The sequence below is a fragment of the Gambusia affinis genome, linkage group LG12 (assembly GCF_019740435.1).
Source record: "Gambusia affinis linkage group LG12, SWU_Gaff_1.0, whole genome shotgun sequence".
In the NCBI taxonomy this organism is placed as follows: domain Eukaryota; kingdom Metazoa; phylum Chordata; class Actinopteri; order Cyprinodontiformes; family Poeciliidae; genus Gambusia; species Gambusia affinis.
In genome coordinates, this window is record NC_057879.1 from 9,642,637 (window position 1) to 9,662,999 (window position 20,363).

Here is a 20,363-nt window from a genome sequence, read left to right on the forward strand (position 1 = left end):
AGGTTATTTTAATGTGACAAAAAAAGCTTAATCAAAATTTATATTCTACTTTATTGAATGTGACTTTGTGATTGCAACCTGCCCAAACGTCTAAAAAAAATCAAGAGCTTTGAACACTTACAACAAGACTTTTAACTTAAATTACATTTGATGGATGCTTTGATTATACAAGCCATTTTATCTCTGTTGGAAACAGTCGTATACGTTGTAAATAATGAATTAATAATAAATTAGACTTATAAAACAAACAGGCTTTCTGCAGATTTGTTCTGAACCTGTCACACACGACAGACGCTCAAAACAGGTCAGCATTTGGTGCAACGTTCAAGACTGAGTCAGACAAGACACCTGTGTTTCTCAGGTGACATGAAGCTCTACTGAGCATGCTCAGAAAGTGACCAGGTAACCCAAGATCAACACACCGAACATGTTGAGGTCTCCGTGGCAACCGGTGGATGAAGGGAATTAGAGTTTTAGTTCAGCTGTCAGACCTCGGTGTCGCACTCACGGAGCAGGATGGGGACGCGTCTTGCGGCGCGTTCATCAACAGGGAGGGAATCTTTGGGTTTTAATTAAAAAGGTAAGGAATTTGTATCTTCTTAAATGATGACCTGCAAAAATAACCTGAACACGGATCTTTATTGGCATTGGTAATGCAGAAGTTAGCTCACACGCACAAAAAACTATTTTTTTAAATATTTATACATTTATACAATATTTATACAAAAACCCCTGAAATTTTTCATGTTTTTTGGGTTTATTGTCGATGTCACTGAGATCGTGTTGGTGTCTCTTTAAATCTGACAGCTTGTAGCTAGTGTTAACCTAATCAACAAAACCTATTTTCAGGCTTTCAGAAAGTCTGCGGTGAGCAAAACCCGAACGTTGCATTTTCTTCCAATCAAACTGCAGTTTTAAGCAGCTTCCAGCAGAGCGTTGCAGTTTACGATACTTGAGTACCTGTTGACATAAACGTAAAGATTATTAACTGAGCAGGTTCCAGAACTTGTCTAATTGTTGTACATCTTAATACTTGTTAGTAAAGTGAAAAATAACTAATCGGCTGAATATAATTAGCTTTTATTTGATGAAAGATCAGAAATAAAATATTTTTTGGCTGAAACATGTCATCCAGGTACCAAAGGCCAGTAATTTTTCAATCTGATTTCAAATGTGAATTCACTTCCTGTTTGAGATTTGCTGAAAAAGAAAAGACAAAAAACAAAACAAAACAAAAAAAAAAAAACAGACAACTCTGCCTCCTGTGAGCTTTGGAAGTGCTTTCAGGCAGCATGAAGACAGGAAGTCGATTTTTAGATACCCCCAAAACCCACAAGACTGAAAAACGCATAGAAAAGTCTACATTACAGGAAATGACAAAAAAGAAAAGAAGAGAAAAGTGGCAAAGCTGCAGAACAGCCACCGAGCTCGGCCAAAACCGGCCATAGATTGCCCACAAATACAACTGAGACAGATATTTGCATACAATTAAACCCCAAATTATTCGTACCCTTGGTACATTTCTAAAGATTACTTTCATTCAAACTTAGAAGTTTGTTTCTGATAGGAAAAGAAAAGATAAAGATAATATAAATCATTATGAAAAGATGCATATATTCTGAAAGAAAATAGATTCTGGGTTTACTAACATTTTATTTAAAAAAAAAAAGAAGAAGAAAAAAGGTCCCTTTCACAATTACTCAATTCTCAATAACCAATGGGAAAATCTTTAGTGCCACTCCAGCAAGCAAACCCTTCTTGCAATTGCTGACCAGCATTTTGCATTTTGCACGTTTTCACTGGTGTCAAAAAAGATGATAATGACAAAAAACAAATATAAAATTTAAACAAAGATGTGAAAACAAGAACATCTCAGCAGTTTGAACCTAAAGTATGGACCTCATAAAAAGCCAACCTACAAAACCTCACAACAAAATATTCAAACTTAGATTTAAAACAAAAAAAAAGTTCTAATGTTCTTTTCATAAATAAAATGTGTCACGAATGTTGTGAAAAAAAATTGGAAAGTTCTGGGATTTTTTAAATCTTTTTTTAATGACCTTTTCATTTTTTCAGCTGCTTTCTAGTAAAGGAGACGAGCCTCAGCGGTGTTTCTTTCTTTTTGGTTTGATTAGCGTTAAGCAACATAATCGTCCGATGTATCATTTTCTCTGTTTCTCTTTTCGAAACTGTCACGTTTTGGCAGCGTGCTCTGGATCATCGTCATGCTGAAAGACAATGCCTTTCAGACCAGGCATCGTCCTGTCAGCCTGTGTTTTTGCACATTCCCAGCTAAATCTAAAACTTGTCCCCTCAACATGTGGTATTTATCCTTTTCACAGCTCCTTATACAGTAATCCTGCATGTACACATCCTGGCCAGAGCTATGCATTACAGAGGTTTTTTTTATGACCCCCATGTGATGCACGTAAATATATTTTGCCCCTATTTTAACAATTAGACATAATTAACAACAATTTCCTCCCCCCACCCACCATATAAGAAAAATTATAGAGCTTGTAAACAGTTTTCTGAGTTTCTTTGGCATTTCCTCTACATGTGCAGCTGAGGTGCTGACATGCAGATGTGGGCCCAGTGCGCTTTTCAGTTTAATCATCTAATTGTTTGTTTTCGCTTCCTTAACATAAATGGGCAGCAGATGACCACAATAGTGTGTTGGGGCCATTTTTTTTTACTTTTGTTCCAGTAAACTAAGGTAGAACTTTAAGTATTTTCTAACTTAATTTAGCATGTTCCTACAATGACTCGTTTTCCAGGAATCTGGATAAACACATTTGAAATTTTTCTCTAATCTACCAGATAAAACCCCCCCAAAAAAACAGAAGATGTAAACATCAACCATCACATATTTTGTTTCACTTCAGTTCAGCTTAGTTCAATTCAAAAACACTTTATTCATCCTAAAAGGGAAATTAAATGTATTGACTCATATCATCCAAGCACCTTGAAGTAAGTCGTTGAGGACGGTGACACTCTGGACAGGAAGTGACGCTAGGTAGCAGTCAGTCTCGTGTCGACGCTAAATAGGCTTCTGACTGCAGACTGTTGCTGTCTTTCTCTCATAACAGCACGAAATCAAGGCAGCAGAGATAATATTTCACAGTTACATGTCCTTGTTGACACCATCTGTTGCAGGCAAGCACTGCTGATCCGCGTCGTTTGCTTTGGCTGCTCCTCTTTAAGTCTGTACGGTCAGAAAGCCGGGTAAAGAGATTTTGGAGTCTGGGACGTGTCTCTTAAGCATTGTGTTTGACGGAAGACATGGTTTGAATTTTCTCTTTCTCTCTCTGGTCTTCGGTCCATGGAGCCTCCTTGTTTACCCCTCTTGTACCTCAGGTAATATTTGAGCTTCGAGATGGTAGTCAGCTGCTCCCAAGTTGTAAAACCAGCGCACTGTTCCCACAATGTTATGCATCATAGCAACTGTCTGAAAGGGGGGGGGGGAAAAGGTGATAGTAAAAAGTACTTCCAGTTGCACAGCATTCACAACCAGAGGGAATAATTATTCAAAGGTGCAATGCCTCAACCAAGAAGAAAAAAATAAATAAAATAAAATTAAGAACATAAGTCTACAAAAAGAACAAGTTAGAACTGATGTAGCAGAGCTTCTCCAACATGGTGCCGTCATGAGCGGCGGGCTTCTAGGAAATGAAAATAAACATCTATGTGGAGAAATGACACATTTTTAACCATTTACAAGATTTTGTGATTCTGATTTGGAACAACCAACTGCGTCCAAGTTGTAATCATCGGCATGTTTAATCTCATGTGAAGTTCGAGGATTTGGTAAAATGCCGTCTTTATTATTCTACTCAATTTGTGCCAAACACCTGTACTACAGGCATCAAAGCTAAAACCACCACCATGTTTGACAGCTGGACATCATGATGTTCTTATTCCTAATTTTGGTGAAATTGCTCAATCTTTGTTTATTTTGGCCATAAAGCTTTAAATTCAGAAAGCATTTCACCTGGACATATCCATATACTGAGTTTTAAAGTATGTATTTTTTCTTACTCACCATCTCAGTCTATGTTGAAGTAAAACGTAGTAACATCACTTTTCATGGTCACGTTCTCAGTTTACCTTCAATTTGATCTTTGGTGATTGTTAGTTTTTCTTTTCGGTTCAGAATGTATGAATTTGGCTTAAAAGTTACATTTTGACCAAAAACCAACCAATCTAAATGAAGGTCGATCGTTTTTGAGTCAAAGATGATGCCATGATTTTTAACTTGCTCAATAATTTTTAAAATGGGTTTATGTCCATATTTGAGACTGAACAATGCTTTTAAAAATGTGTGGATGTGAGAAAATTCTTGTTAATTTAAAATTTTAAAAAGATTTTAAATTTTTTGTTTTCTTTAAATCCACTTAAATAATCTGTTTTATGCTCATTCCATTCACTGTGAAATCCATGCCGACGGTGAATTTGTTAACCCGTGACTGACTCCGAGTCAGTAAAGCTGTTCAGGTTTTTATCGGAGGATCAAATACATTTCCTGTAGTGCGAAGATGCAAAGATGTTGCTCTGCGATAAAAGAAGCCACTTTTTTTATTTTATTTTCCTGTGGTTGGTCTGATGGCCGATTCTGGTAAGAGTCTGTATTGCAACGTAACACAAACTTGTTTCATAACAGACGGCCCAGGGAGATACAGCCCGATAGCAAAGGTGCTTCAGCAGAAACCCGATAGGCCTCACTCTGCCTCAGTGTTTGGCTGTCAACCATCACTCAGCATCCTGTTTGTCTGCCTAGCAACAAAACAGAAACCTTCTCAGACTGTACGCTCCTGCTTGAATGTCTAAATGCTTGATTTGAATATTCAAATCTTAGAAATGCCTGCACAACTGCAGTATAACACACACACAAAGAGTCCATGATGTCTGAAAACACAGAATGTTTTCCGACATTCTGTATTTTCACACTTTTATTTCATAAATTAAAGCCTCAACTTGATGCTACATCATCTTCCAAAGTTTAAGCGAATACTTTGTTGGTTTTAATCAGCTTTCATCATTGGGTTTATTTTCAAGATATTCGGCACTCTTGGTGGTGTACAGACGTCATTTTAGCGTTTTCATGATGTATTTTCAGATTAAACACGATGGCGGCAATAACGAAACTGCATCGGGTGACGGACAGGTGTAAGAGATGCTGCCTTATCATCATGCCGCATCTTCTGTAGCACACCATGACCTGTGAGAACTCTCAGTTGGCTCAGTGACTGTATTCACAGCAAAATGTCATAAAGTTCTGCTGGAAAGAAAATAAATTTCTGAATTTGTGTCCAGGTGTTTTGCTGATGTTCCTGCTGCCAGTCGTCGAAGCCCAGCGTGTTCCAGCGTGTCCCGTTTCTTGTGCGGTCTGCTCTGAGGATGCAGTCATCTGTCAAAGGCTTGCTGACATCATCGGTACGACTCACACGGTTTCTTTCGCAAGTGTCCTCCTGTTTTATTTGAGTGTGTGGCTCCTACCGCTGTGTGTGGGTGTGTGTGCGTGGGTGTGTGTGTGTGTGTGTGTGTGTGTGTGTGTGTGTGTGTGTGTTGTTGAGCAGATGCTGCCAATTCGACCCAAGCTCTGCTGCTAACTGAGGGCTCCATCTCTGTAGTCCAGCCGGCCTCACTGTCTGACCTCAGGAACATCACAGTTATAGGTCAGTACAAAACGTGGATGGGTTAGATGCACAGACACCAGCTTGCAAAAACAGTCATACTCTTTGGAAGTGTTTCTTTTACGTTTTGTCTCCCTGCAAAAACCAACTTCAACATGGAGGGATTTTTACACACGAGATAGAAGCCAAGTAATGCATAATGGTGAAGTGAAGGGAGAAATCAGACCTGATTTGAGATTATTTCATAAATAAGCACCAGAAAAATGTGGAGACTTTTTGTTGTTGTTTTACTGGGAAAAAATAATACTGATAGAAATATGTTGATAATAGTGATAAGAAGAAAAACATAAGTTTTGACTTTAAACTGCACACCATTTGCCATGCTGACACACAGAGCTGGCAGCATCATGCTTTGGGGAGAAGAGAAGAGCCAGAAGACTTGAAACATGGAAGATGTTCTCTTGTCCAGCAGGAATGTGGCACTAAGCATACAACCAAAATCTATTCTAATATTAGAGTGATTCAGTCAAAATTCAGATCTTACTCTAACTGAGAATCTGTGCAAAAAAACCCAAAACTCTGTGTTCACAAGAACTCATCAAGCCCGACTGGATTTGACTTATATTACAAAGAAATATAGAAATGACTATTTTCTCTACTTTGTGTTGATCTGTGACATTCAGTACTTATGCAACTCATTCAAGCTTTCTTGTAGCATGACAAAATGTGAATCAAATACTTTTGTAGAGCTACACATTATATTTGTGTACATCTGTAATACAAGATGCGTAAACCTTCACATCTACAGGTCTGAGTGGGAACCACATCTCAGAGCTTAGTGTGGACGCCTTCAGAAACCTGCCTTTCCTCCACACTTTGCTGTTGGACCACAACCTCCTGACCAGCAAGGCCCTGCAGGGTGGAGCGCTGATCAATCTCAGCCAGCTGGAAGTTCTTGCCCTGGGCCATAATCACATCGACATGGTGCGAGTCTTCACGGGGCAAATCAAATATTTTATTTCATGGCGACTGACAGCGAAGGCCGTCTTCCCGTTGGCTTTAATGACACATTGCAGAGCTAAATCGTCAAGGCAGTAACGTGCTCCTCTTTCTGGTGTGCAGATCCAGGCCGGTTGGTTTACAGGCACAAAGGCTCTGCTCAGCCTGAGGCTGGAGGGAAACCTGGTCACCAGACTGCACCCTGGATCCTTCCCTCTGAACGACTTCAGGAGTCTGGAGACTCTGGATCTTTCGGATAATTTGATAGACATTCTGGACAGGAACAGGTAATGCCATTTTTATTATATTAAAGTTCACCCAGGTTACATCATCTGCGATTGTGCTTTTAGCTTCCGAGGTCTGGTTAGCTTGAGGAGCCTGGATCTCTCCAGAAACCGTCTGAGTTCAGTTCCTCCTGAGGCTTTCTCCTATCTTGTGTGGCTGTCGAACCTGAACCTGGACCTCAATTCATGGAACTGCACGTGCGAGCTGCTGGAGTTGGCTGCCGTCCTGACGAGCTTCATTCAGGAGCCGGACAAGGTGCGCGTGTGCGATGTCCTCATGTAAACTCATTACCTGTAACAATAAAGATCTCAGGCCACAGGTTTCTTGAAAGCTAGCATCTGTACTTCCCGTTGTCCTCAGGCACTGTATAATGGCCGTCGGATGATGTGTGTGAGTGCGGACAACCCGGCTGTGACCACGGTGCTGGAGCTGACTGAAGCCAACTGCGTGCCGTCCAATCAGAACATCACAGTGCAGATAGAGGCGAGAGGCAGCGTGGCGCCTCAGCAGTACGCTCGAGACCTGGCCATAGCTGCAGTCATCTGCTTCCTAGGTCAGAATATTAATCGGTGCAGGGAAGGAAAGCTGGTTCCCCCGCTGGTTCTCATACTGTGGTACAATTCCAACTGCTGGCACTTAGGCCAACTTTTTTGTGGTACTCAAACAGGTTTGAAATCTCTCAGAAAAGTGGTACTGGGGCGTGCTGTGGTGGCGTAGGGGATAGCGCGACCCACATTTGAAGGTCTTGAGTCCTCGATGCGGCTGTCGCGGGTTCGATTCCTGGACCCAGCCGACATTTGCCGCATGTCTTCCCCCCTTTCCTGTTAGCCTACTGTCATATAAGGGACACTAGAGCCCACAAAAAGACCCCCTGGACGGGGAAAAAAAAGGAAAAGTGGTAGTGGTACAAACTGCAGCAGATTCTAGATTTCTATATTTCTAGAACTGTGCCACTCATGGTGGTGTTCAAATTTTGGACAATTCTTCCCTCTGGTTTTAGATGCTGTTTATCCGAAAGGGTTTTCTTTTCTAACTTTTCCTTTTTACCACAGAACAGAGAGAGAAGGAGGCAGTTCAAACCATCTCTTTTTTATTATGGGCAAGAGTCATATCCCCAGCTTCAACGTCTCTTTTTACTATACAGCCAGCTAGAGATTTAAAAAATATTGTCAATACATACCGGACAGGTAAACGATTTTGAACTGTGAAAGGAAGATGGAGAATCCAGACAGACCAAACCAACCCATTCCTGGGGTAAACATGCAAACTCCCCACAGAAAAACCAAGGACCTTCTTAATAATCAAATTCTCTCTTGTTTAAAAAATAGCTGGCCTGGTTCTTGGAAAGTGTAGTATCTACTAAAGCAGTCCTTGCTGTAAAGAATTAAGAGCTGTGGTGTAAAATAATCAAAGACATAGTTGTCAGTGTCACACACAGTAAAACATCTCATGCTCTAACAAATCTGAACCCCCCCCACCCCAAAATTGTGGTTGTAAACATTTATTGTTTCCTGTTGTGTTTCTCTGTAGGAGGAGTCGCTTTGACCCTGCTTGCAGTCTTGATTTGTTACCACGTCTCTCAACGGAAGAAGAAGAAGAAAGAAAGCCAAAGACCAAAGGAGGAACGGGACAAAGACAGAACAACTGCCAACCATGTAGATCAACTCGGAGATCGGGAGAGGATGAGGGACTTTGTGTTGCAAGCCAACAGCAGTCAACAATGGAGCAAAGAGTCCATGACGCTGAATGAAAGGATGGATCACCACAGAGACATGTTTAAGTCCAGAGCTGAAGAAAATGGTAGCAGTGTCCATTGCCCTCATTGCAACAGTAATGGGAAGATGCCGAACCAAATGAGAAAGGGTAAATGGGTAAACGGAGGACCTGAGGCTGAAGATGTCCAGGAGAGAAGGAAATTAAGGATGATGGTGGAAGAGGAGAGAAAGAGAGGAATCATTCAACAACAAGATTACAGCTGGAATGTCTCTAACAAGGTTCCTCCCCACATCGCCGACTCATCTTTTCATCTGCTGAGAGAAACGTCAGACAATCTTCCACCCTACAAAGCTGACAGTGACATGGGCAACCACAGGACTGATGATGAATCGAAGAGCAGACGTTATGAGACTTCACACTGCAGGAATTGCCACAGGACTTCCAGACCTCCAGAGGAGAATATGACACACAGGACGCCTCACTCCAACCAAATGGACATCTATGATTTCAAAGGAAAGGTAAGGAGGGAGCCGTTTAGAAAGACGAACACAGAGCTAAAAAGAGAGACAAAAAATGTAAAGTTTGATCTGACAAGTTCAAGAACCAATCGAGGCACGGAAAGTCTGGAGGAGGAGGAACAGGAGGAGGCAACTCCCAGAGGCAGCGAGAAAATCAGCGACAGGAGACACAAAGTCCAGTCCAGCCGTTTGATGAAGGTCAAATTGAACTTAAACCCATTAAGAAAAAGCAAAGTCCATCCGAGGAAGAAAAATGAGCATGGCCATACCAAGAACACAAGCTCCAAGAAGAGTAAAGAGAAAAGACGGCATGGAAAAGGTGAAGAGGAGGAAGGAGAAGAGAAATCTGGTAAGAGAGCAAAGAGTAGCAGAAAGAAGAAGAGAAAGTCCTCCAAAACGGACGAGGCAGATGAAGGAGAGCAAAAAAGCAGCACATCTAAAAGAGATAAAAGTGCAGAAGGTGACCAGGAAAAGAACCAAAACATCTCCCAGCCGCCTGACGCCACCACTATCCCACAAGACCTTCAGACTCTCCAGTACCAGAGTGCTGGACTGGCATTGGGTGGGGCTCAGCTGGCTTTCCAGCATCCCTTCTCCTTCAGTCCAGCTGACAGGAATCGTTCTACCAACCTTTCCTTGCTAAACTCACCTGGCTCACAGCTAACTGGAAGCACCCTGTCTCTTCAAGCAGGCAAGGCTTTGCTCAACACCATGTCCTCAGGATCCAATCCACTGCTCACCCATGGTCTGGTTAATCCCGTTGCTCCCGGCATAACACTCAGTGGACTTAACATAGCTCCAGGTGGTGCCACAGAAAGCTTCGCTAGACAACCTGCAGTATCGACCAGGTCCTCAAATCCTGCTCTTCTAGCCAAGACGATACAAGCCAATCCTTTACATGCAGGTGGAAACCCCCCAGCTCCACTTCTGACCTCAACATCTGATGGTCCTGTCCTGAGTTTAGCAAACCCAGCTAATAATCCAGCTGCATTGGGTTACAGTCAGATGCAGGTTGACAGTTCTGCATTTGTAGCAGCACCAAAGTTTGATCTAACTCACAGTCGAGACATTCAGACCGGAAAGGGACCGATTCAATCGACCACTGAGTCACAAGCCCCCTCTACTAAAGACGACCTCCCTGAACAGGATCAAGACGAGTCTTCGGGGGATACCCCAGAAACTCGAGTGGAGAAAATGTCTGTCAATATGCCCCCTGAGGGTGTGGCTCAAATTGAAGGACCTCAGGTAGGAGGATCAGGAGAATGTCTAAAGGCAGACAGTATGTCTGTGATGGATCGATCAGCTCCTAGTCTGTCCATACCAGGTGATGGAGGGGCGGCTCTCTTGCAGCAGGAGTACCTGTCAGAAGAAGGAGGCTCCTCACCGAGGAGGAAGCTGAGGCTGGTTCTTCCAGAAAAAACATCAAACCGGCCGCCTACAGCTCTAGAGAGAAAAATCCTCTAGCAGCTCAGATCATTGCTTCCTTTTTAAATTTGGGTGTGTAAAGATCTGAGTGAAAACCAGTGAATGGAGGAAGCGCAGTTGATATTGATGAACTGTCCAAAAATATCCCAATTGGTGTTGGTGGGGGCAGGGGAAAAGAAACCAAACCTGCGTGGTAAATATTTCCGCCTTCCTGGCACTTGTTGAGAAAGTTTGAGATCCTAAAGTGTATGTGCTAAACGCAGAAAATGTTGGCCTTTGAGCGGAAGGGATAAGACCGAAACAGTTACGGATGGTTGGCTGGCACGGCTTGTCCGGAGCTGCAGCTGTTGTGTGATCTACCTGCAGGGATGGGGTACGTCCAAAACCAGCTCCAGTTGTTTCTTAACAAATGGTTTCCACTGTCAACAATCAGCAACCTTTGCATTAAGGAAGAGGTTACAATTGTATGTTGATTATTCACGTTTTATTAGTTATGTTTACGTCTTTCTCTTTTATGTATTGTCCATCTTCCTGAATATTTAAGCGTAGCTTTATCGTTGTTATTGTCGTACCCAGTTCAATAAACCATTGTTTTATAACCTGTCTCTACATTAAAGGCATTTTTTTTTTGGAATCACAAAGCACTGCTCATGAATGGAGACGGTGTCGCTGCGGCGTACAGGTGCAGTAAGGTTATGTACCAATATCCAGCTGCAGTCAGATGAAGGTATTGCCAACTATTCAGCAATAAACAACAGGAAACAATGTTTTGAAGTAACGACTGCACATCAGTGCAGCATCGACTTTATTCTCAAACACATTATTAGAATCTAAAAATAAGAAAATCTTCATGGTTGATGCCCAGAGTCCTTTCATCTGCCAAAATAAAACACATGAATACAAAGAGATACAGAGCAACAGAGAGATGCCTCTTTCCATTATCCTCAACACAAAAACAAACCTCAGTTTGATTAAAAAAAAAACAAAACAAAAAAAAACATGAAAACACAGCCAACCCGGCAATAGTTACAGTTTTTTTTTTTTTAAATAGTCTCTGAGCACAGAGAAACAGAGATGATAAAAGAGACCATGCAAACCAGTCAGCCACTCTGCGGTCTTATTAACACCTCACACTTTCTTGGATCCTAATCCGTATTATCAACAGACATATGCCAGGAGGATAAGCTGGCTTCATACAAAGGAGTACTTTTTTTATCAACAGGAAATGTTTAACATTTTATCATTTCAGGGACTAAAATATTTCAGATTTCTTCAACAATGAAAGTTATTTCATCTTAGACATTTATTGGCATTTAGAGCCTGGATAAACAAGCAAAGAAATCTTTAAGAGGGGGGCAGGAGGGTTGTTCTGTTTATCTTTAATAAAGCAACATAAACTGGGGTTTTAATCAATGTCTTCCCTTTTCGGAGTCACCCAAACCTGTGGGAGTTCAGTCCACGCCGCTTGGAGTCATCATTTAAGCTAAGAGTCGGAGGAGGGAAACATAACTGGAGTAATATTTGGTTTATATTGTTACGTTTTTAATTCTGTGCTCTTTTGGCTTTGACTGCAAAGGAAACACAGCGACTTTCAGCTCAAAGAAAAAAAACAAACAAAAAAAACAAAGGCTGGCTTTAAATTTTTCCATTTAACCAATTATGTTACAGCAATTTACACATGACCTACTATAGAACCTCCTGGCACTGATTATAATCACCATCCTCAGTAGAAACAAGAAACTAGGTATGAAAAACGTCTGCGAAGACAGAAAATATTCAAATGTTGGGGTATGTACACACCAGTCCGCGTGGTTCACAGCACAGGATCTACCCTCCTCTTTTCACTCACTCTTGTTTTCAGCAGAAATGGGAACAATTACTCAGTGAGTGATACAGCCAATAATAGATGCTTATGCCACGTTGTAAACACTGCTATACTTTAAAGAAATAGTAGTAATATATACAAACTCATTCGGTTTTCTTCTGGTTGGGTTTTTTTTTTCTTTTTTTTCCTTTTAAGTGCTGAATTCAAGTTTTAGTTCACACTTTGATGACAAGTCCACTGCGAGTCCATTCGTGTTTGGAGATTTGATTGGGCGTTGGGTCAGAACCAGGCCCGACTCAGTGCTGGAGTTTCCGTTGTGGCAGTAGAAGGGTCCATATTTGGTGCCGTTTTGTCCCGAGATTAGCTCAGATACAAAGGTTTGTCTCTCTGAAGACTTCTGGAGGAAAACAAGGAGATCAATCATCAGCTAAGATTTATCTTTCTAAAGATAAGTGCTTACTGGTCTTTTTAAAACTTGAAAATAAGCTTTATAAATGAATGAACACAAACGTATAAAATAATTTTGACAAAACCTTCTATTCAACTGCCTCCATAAAAGGTTAACATCGGTGGAAATGACAGACGGGTAAATTTCTGGCTGTCTGAAGAAAAGAAGTTGGTTTCACCATGAGAGGAAAATGTGACAAAGAGAAGTGGAAACATTGAACAAATGAAGCATGTGGGGCTCTGCTGCCTCAAAAAAGTGAGAAACGGATTAATACAGCAGAGCTTCTGAGGCTGAAAACTGTAACCATTCTCAAACATATAACAAGGCAAAATCCCATTTTTTTGCACATCGTTCTCTTGAAAAATCAGTCAAATTTCACCCACGCAGGGGCAGAGCTAGAAGGAGGGGTGTGGGTGCCCATTGAAGTTTGCTTTGGTTCCCTTTTTTCAGTTGTATGGCCATTTTCACTTTTGCCTTATTAGCTTCAATAAGTATTATTGGCTTTATAGTTGAACATATTCAAAATTAAATTTGGACATCATAAAAGTTCAGGTTTGAAATGTGTTGTATGCCAATGATCCTGTGACAGGAGGTAACATTAAACTTACACAACTCTATATAAAGACACAAAGAGGCCTTTTCAGTCTTATTAAAACTGAGTACATTTATTTTATGCCTACTATGCTAGACATAGTTTCATACTTGGGACGTCTACATCTCTGAGGATGAAGAGACGTTAACCCACGGTAAACTGCGGCGTTAATACCAACCCGTTGCCATGGTATTCAGTGCTCCAGTCCAAGGAAGGGTGGTGGTTCGGTGTGTGACGGCCCAGCTGGTGGTAGTCCACTGATGGAGACATTACTGCTCCACTATTCAGCATTGCTCCGCCCATTGACTGGTAGTCAGACTGGAGGGAAGGATGGTAGCCCTGGAATGAAACGGCAAAACAAAACAAGTTTCAGACGAGGTCATTACATTTTCCTGCTCATGTATAAGTAAACACATGCCCCACCACAGGATTAAAATGGGAAACAAATTAAAGTACATAGCATAAATATGCAATGCCATGCAAAAGTATTCAGAGTTTTTGCACATTTTATGATGTTACAACGGCAAATGTCAACATATTTCAACTGGGATATAATAATAATAGTTAAGTGGAAGGGATACAGTTCATAAATGCAACTAGAAAGGTTTGGTGTTCTTTTGTACTCAGTCCACGTGAATTACCAAGTCTTTCCAGTTCCAGCTGTTAAATTATTGTGTATGTATCTTCCAGCTTTGCACATCTGGAGACTTAATTTTTTCCCCTCATAATTGTGAAAAAAATCAAATAAAGATTGGATGAAGAACATTAATTTCCAAGCTTTGCAACCGAGGGTTCCACAGAATAGTTGTAATATTGAAACTGTGGATGAATACATGGACACTATTTGCATAGGTCACTTCTAAAGCTAATTTGTTTTCACCAGATTTTATTTAGTTGCATCAGTGTCATCAGAGCTAAACGCGAATGCATGCCACACTTTTTAGATTTTTTTTTTCTGCGTCATTGAGCAGGTGTTCATCATCTTCTTAAGCCTGAATTAGTTCATAGATAGCTGAAGTTTTATATCAGCGGTTCTTAAAAAAACCCTTCCGATTCAGAAAAGAGGCTTCCAGATGAACAGGGATGTAAACGTTCGCAACGTAAGCGAAGTGAAAAGAAGTCAAATCAATCACAGGTTCATCAGCGGCAATTACTGAGGATAGAGCATCTCGCCGATTTCACCATTTGTGAAGGAGGTGGGCGGAGTAAAAGGGAGGATGAAAATGCAGGAGGTGGAGCAGGAGACGGAGAAGGAGGTGAACATTTCTCCAACCTGAGGACACTCAGGAGAAACGGGGACGGAGAAACGAGGATGTGCGACGACAACGTGCAGACGTCAGTGTTTGTGCGGGGAGGAGAAGGAGAGAGGGAGTGAAAGGGAAGTTAATCTGAGCGTTGTGAGTGAAAGAGGAGAAAGGGGAGGACAGCAGGTGGTTGAGTTCTCCCCCCGCTCTCGTCCCCCTTCTCCTCCTCTACCTCACCTATTCATCTATTGTCGAGCAAATTCTTCTCCTTTACTCCTTCACAAAGACCCCATCTGCCTCCTTTGTCTCTCCCTCCCTCCCTTCCCCCATCAGTTCTCACTCTTCACCCAGAGTAAAAAAAAAAACATGAAAAAGTTTGGAGCTTGGTCACTGTCTCTTCTCGTTTTTCCCTGTGTTTTCTTCCTTTTTTTATTTACTCTTTCTAAAACTGAGGAATGATGGGGATTATGAAAATCAGGGATTTTAAGGGGAACTAGAAAGTTGGTCCAATTGGAAGTAAGATTCAGTGTGTTACAGTTCTCGATGTGACATACAGTAAGGTTATGTCCTTGAAACTGTCTTAATTAGGAATAAATCTTTTAATGATCCTACAATAATCACCGATAAGATATCAAAGAAACTGACTGACCTGCAGGGAAATAGGAGGAAATGTTGATGTCTGAGAAAAAGATCAGATAAAGTGAAACCCAAACACCGCCAAAATCATGTTTTTCTCTTCACTGGCAACACAAAACTGAAGTCAAACGGAGAAGAATGCTAATTACAAACAATATTAGTTCTTCAAAGTCCCAGTTACTCCAGACTAAGCCTACCCTACAGCCTCCATGACCTTTTAGTTTGGCAAACCTGCAAAACTACAAAGTCAAGGTAATAATTGTGCTTCTGCGCTCGTAATACTTACCAAATGGGTAAGATTTTCCAGTTCTGTGATCCTGGCAGTCCTACCACAATGCTATCTACACTGATTTATTATCTGAACTAAGATGTTCCTCACATTGGAAGGGATGTGCACCTCCACCGACTGATGAGGCATCGACTGAGGTGGTAAAACCACCGGAATGGAAAAATCCAAAATCCACAATCTGTGTTTTTCTGCCGACCACTTTGAGCGGCCATCGCCAAACAATTGAACCTTGAAGTTGCTTCTTTTATGCATCTCGTTGCTACCGTTGTAGAACTGTTTTATAAACCCTATGAATCTCCTCCACCACCCTCCTCTAATCCCTAAATATGATGCCAGGCCTTCGCTTTGAGAGGCTGATAAACACATTTTCCATTTGAAGTATAGCCTGATAAGCTCACACATTCATTCGGTTAGCAAGTCTATGCAATTTGGAGGTGTGTGCCCTTTTTAAAAGTTGTGAGTACATAGAAGACAGAGTAGTAGCAGGATGAAAGACACATATTGGCAGTTTCTTCAAGACGCACACGGAGTCCTGCCAGTCCACTGAATGCATCATGAGGTTGTAGTCTTGGGCTGATGCCACGACGATTTATCTGACTAAACAATGCAGATGTGTGTGTGTGTGCGCGCGTGTGTGTGGGCCAGGAGTTATGAATGATGCTACCAGATTTGTACATGTCGCCATCAGAGACCCAGTACTAATGTGGAGCTCTACATTCTTGATGAATTGACCCATTTTCTTCCATTATTTTGATTCATGTTTTCTTATTTATCTCCACCAAATGCAAGTCAAAGCAACAATTTGTTTATTTTTCCTGTAAGGCAACAACAGGACGCATCTCTAGATAGGTCGCATCAGGATGGGATTTTTTTCAAAGTAAACCTATTTGCAATTTTCAAGAGTTTTTCGACTGTAAAAATTTGCTAAGATGTTTGAGCAGAAATGTAACAACACCTGACCTAGAAAAACAAAGTGTTCTCATTGCGGCTGCTGAGTAAAAATGCATTTGTGCCACTGTGTACACCCAGGGCTTCTCTTTAAAGAAATTCCCGTCTCAAAAAGTCTTAATTATGCAAGAATGATGGAAACAGAGAACGGTGATGGCAAGGAAGATGCTCAGAGTAATGACGCTTACTTTGGTGGCTCCAACACCCTCAGCTTTACTGCTACCAAATCACCCTTTATGACTAACATCAAGTTGTTGCTTTTTTCTCTAAGGTTCACTGTTACGTCGTTAACGGTTTCCGGATAGCTGTTTGATCTGACCCGCTAAAACCTGTATCTCTGATGATGACAACGCCACATATAAAAAAAAACAAAAAAACAAAATAAAAATCCTGCAGGTTTGTGATAAACAGTCCAGTCCAGATCTAACCAAAAATCAGGTTATTTCAAGATTGTCTTCATGAAAGTGTAGAAACATTTACCTGATTTCTATTAAATTTGTAAAAGTGCATCAAGTTACCTGCTTTTTTTTGGTGCACTTACACAACAAAAACAGTAGAAGTTTTTAGTTTTCATAAAAAAGACAAAAAAATAATTTTTCAGTCGTCGATCATGGAGCTGATCAAGTGAAAATCTTTTACTAATTAATTGGTGCACCTCTGTCTGAAGGCGCATTGAATGTATGGTCAAAGGGCAGGTTTTTATTGTGCGTTTTCACTTCTCGTTCTAGTTTTAATCATGACAGAAACTCGGCACTGTGTTAAATGGGTCATTGTGTGAATACGTCTAACACTTATGCAGAAAATATTTCCAGAGCATTTCGTTTTATTGGGTGGGCGAAGAAAACTCAGGGTTTAGTAACAGTGAGGCGTTTAAAAGCAAAGTCAAATAAATCGCAGAGATGCAAGACAATATCTGGGGGAAAAAAAAGATCTATGACAAATTCTGTCTGTGAGAGAGAGAGCAAGACTTAGAGAGTGTAACAGAAAGGCTAAACATTTTAATTCCCTGAATTATCTTCTTTGTATTTCAACCACTGTGTGTCACGGGACTTATTGGATTCGAAAATGCATCATCTCTATTTAATTCATTTTTGATTTCCTCCAAAAATGACACGGTCACATGGCAGATTATGACTTGAGCACTTTTCAGTTCTCGTTTTAGTCACAACAGAAACTCTGCATAGTGGTAAACGGGTCATCAAGGGATTAAGTTTAAGAAGTGCAGTGCTCATAGAGGTCTCTACAGTATGCATGCAACGTTTTTAATTTCAGATAGATCTGACTGTCAGCGAGATTTTTCCCCAAACCTCATCAGCAATTCAAAGACGACATCTGCAGTTTTTGACCTATTAACAATTAAACAACACTATTAACAAACTCAACCAGTGAAATTTAAATAACAGGATAATTAATTACACAAAACAACACTTTCAGTGGGCCCGACCTGTGTGATTGCAGGGGAGTGTGTCATTCCCAGAGAGTGGGAATGATGCTGGTGCTGATGGTGCGGGCTGTGCAGGCCGCCCAGGTGCGCCTGACTGTGGAGGGGGGGGCTGACCTGGAGAGGAGGGGTGGAGGCCGCCGCCACATTCCCCAGGGACAGGGCTCCCTGGTGGGGGACGCTGGCCCGCGGCACCGTCCCTCTGGAGGACAGAGCCTGAAGTTGGGGATGGATCTGGTGGTGAGGAGGGGGTATGTGCGGGCCGAGGCCGGGGCTGGAGGAGTGGGAGGGGTGTGGGTACGACATGTACATGCCCGGGTGCTGGTGGGAAGGGAGAGAGTGGGGGTGGGAGGTGATTGAGCTGGGAGAAGAGTGCGGACCTGGGTGGCCGGGATACACAGAGGGTTTGGGTGTGAACATTGAGGTAGGTGAGGGGGAGGAGTTGGAGGCAGAGTGAGGGGCTTTCATCTCGGAGGGGTCACTGTAACTCTGCAGGAAAGAAAACAGGAAGATTTATGTCACACTTGAACAGGTAAGCATGGGTCTGTGGGCTACACAAAACGTGTTCATTACATATTTCACAAAGTCATTCTTAGACAAAATTGTTTACTCCTATTAGAGTAAACTATTTTAGGGCTTTATCACTGTAAATGCAAATGAGCTGCTGCTGGCCACGCCCCGCCACCTCAATGTTTCCACTCACACACGAAAATGTCTGCAAACAAATGCACAATTATACAACTGTCCACCTTTGAAAAGCAGAAGTGGAGCCTACTGCACAATCGGCAAGAATGCAGCGAGTGGTTTCTGGATGGTAAGTGAACAACAAAACACTAGTCTTTTCCAGCAGCCATTGTACGGTGCTCGAAGTGGTAAAATCAGCTGACCAAACATGCTGCAGCTCCTTGAGTTGCCAGGTGAGAGGCTGGCCTTGGCTGGGGTTGCTAGGTAACGGTGCAGCGCTTGTCAGTTGTGACTTAACAATCAAGAGGTTAATGAAACGGCACAGATGTATGAAAAACGAAATGGAGACTAGAAATTAGCCACAGCAAGCTGTGAGTAAATGAATGGTTGTGTTACCTGTGAGACGAGGCTGGCTCTGTAGGCAGCCAGTTGTTTCAGATATTCTTTCTTAGCCGTTTCTGTCCTCTTCTTGTACACCTGAAACACAAACATCCACCAGAACCAGGAGACCCAGTTCAACACATTAACATCATAAACAGCTTTAACTGAGCTACAGCTGCTCATATCAGAATTACAATTGGATTCACTCACCACAACAACATAATACTCTTGTTTAATCATCAACGGGCTTATTTCGTTAAACTGACATGTTAATAACAGATTACTTTAATTATGCTTTCCCAAAACACCCTCTGCAGTTCTTTGATTCTCGACGCTTTCATTTCAGCTGACGTGTCACTTAGAGGAGCTTTGCCTGTGCAGCGATGACTGGCAGTCCCACTGGTGCTGTTGTAGTTTATGGTTTAAACTGTTGATTCCTGTCACAAACATCGTGTCGCTGCTCATTTCCCATCTCACGCAGTCTGCATTTGTTTCCCTTTCATGGTTTGACTGAATAAGATAAACTTGTTTTCTCTCAGACTGATGCTGGCGGTTGTATAAGGCACAATGAGGCACAAGAAAAGTATCAAGCAGCTTCAGAAACATTTGAGTAACAGTGCTACAACAGCGTATGATGGTTGCTAAGAAATCTTCCAAACAGGGATTGGGAATTACCGAAGTTCAAGTTGAAGTTCGAGGTTATTATTATTATTTTTTATTTTTATTTTTTCCCTTCCAGGGGGTCTTTTTGTGGGCTCTAGTGTCCCTTATATGACAGTAGGCTGACAGGAAAGGGGGGAAGACATGCGGCAAATGTCGCTGGGTCCGGGAATCGAACCCGTAACGGCCGCATCGAGGACTCAAGGCCTCCAAACGTGTGTCGCGCTGTCCCCTACGCCACCACAGCACGCCCAGGTTATTATTTTTTTTAAGAATGGGACAATAGATATTAACGGACATTTACATGGAAACACATTAGATCACTAATCTCCATATCTAGTCCCACTGGGAGGTTGATGTCAAAACACAATAATCTATGTTTTGTGTTAATGGAATATGCTTTAACATTGTTTGTATTTTTACAGTTTTATATCTTAACTTAAACTTCCATATCTAGTTTTAGGTTATGTTCATTTAAGATGAAAGCTGTACAATAATAACTTGAATTTAGAAAGCTTTTGAGGTCAATATACAAGTCTGTATTACAGCGAATTTGAAGGAGCCTCTGACTGAAGACATTCCTATAATAAGCTATTATACCCGACTGGAGCGGAAACTAAAATCAGGCTAACAGAAAAC

The 20,363-nt window shown here is 41.6% G+C and overlaps 2 protein-coding genes across 4 annotated transcripts in view; one reads left to right on the forward strand and one right to left on the reverse strand.

Moving 5' to 3' along the window:
• The first annotated feature begins 384 nt into the window (after window positions 1-384).
• lrrc53 (leucine rich repeat containing 53) lies at window positions 385-11,175 on the forward strand. The gene is made up of 9 exons (XM_044134616.1): window positions 385-580; window positions 5,117-5,220; window positions 5,314-5,433; window positions 5,577-5,675; window positions 6,442-6,617; window positions 6,756-6,919; window positions 6,983-7,172; window positions 7,278-7,470; window positions 8,448-11,175. The coding sequence occupies exons 2-9, from the start codon at window positions 5,214-5,216 to the stop codon at window positions 10,613-10,615; spliced, it is 3,117 nt and encodes a 1,038-aa protein (XP_043990551.1). The 5' UTR covers window positions 385-580; window positions 5,117-5,213; the 3' UTR covers window positions 10,616-11,175.
• A 168-nt stretch (window positions 11,176-11,343) lies between these two features.
• Window positions 11,344-20,363, reverse strand: part of tox (thymocyte selection-associated high mobility group box) — a 53,186-nt gene continuing 44,166 nt past the window's right edge. Inside the window, exons 7-10 of one of the 3 annotated variants that reach the window (XM_044134280.1) lie at window positions 19,080-19,160; window positions 18,003-18,488; window positions 13,620-13,780; window positions 11,344-12,798 (exon numbers count right to left, since the gene is read on the reverse strand). In XM_044134280.1, coding sequence (XP_043990215.1) covers window positions 12,762-12,798; window positions 13,620-13,780; window positions 18,003-18,488; window positions 19,080-19,160 — 765 coding nt within the window. In that variant the 3' untranslated portion in view covers window positions 11,344-12,761. The remainder of the gene's footprint in view (window positions 12,799-13,619; window positions 13,781-18,002; window positions 18,489-19,079; window positions 19,161-20,363) is intronic. The other 2 variants (XM_044134282.1, XM_044134281.1) reach the window with 2 other exon arrangements.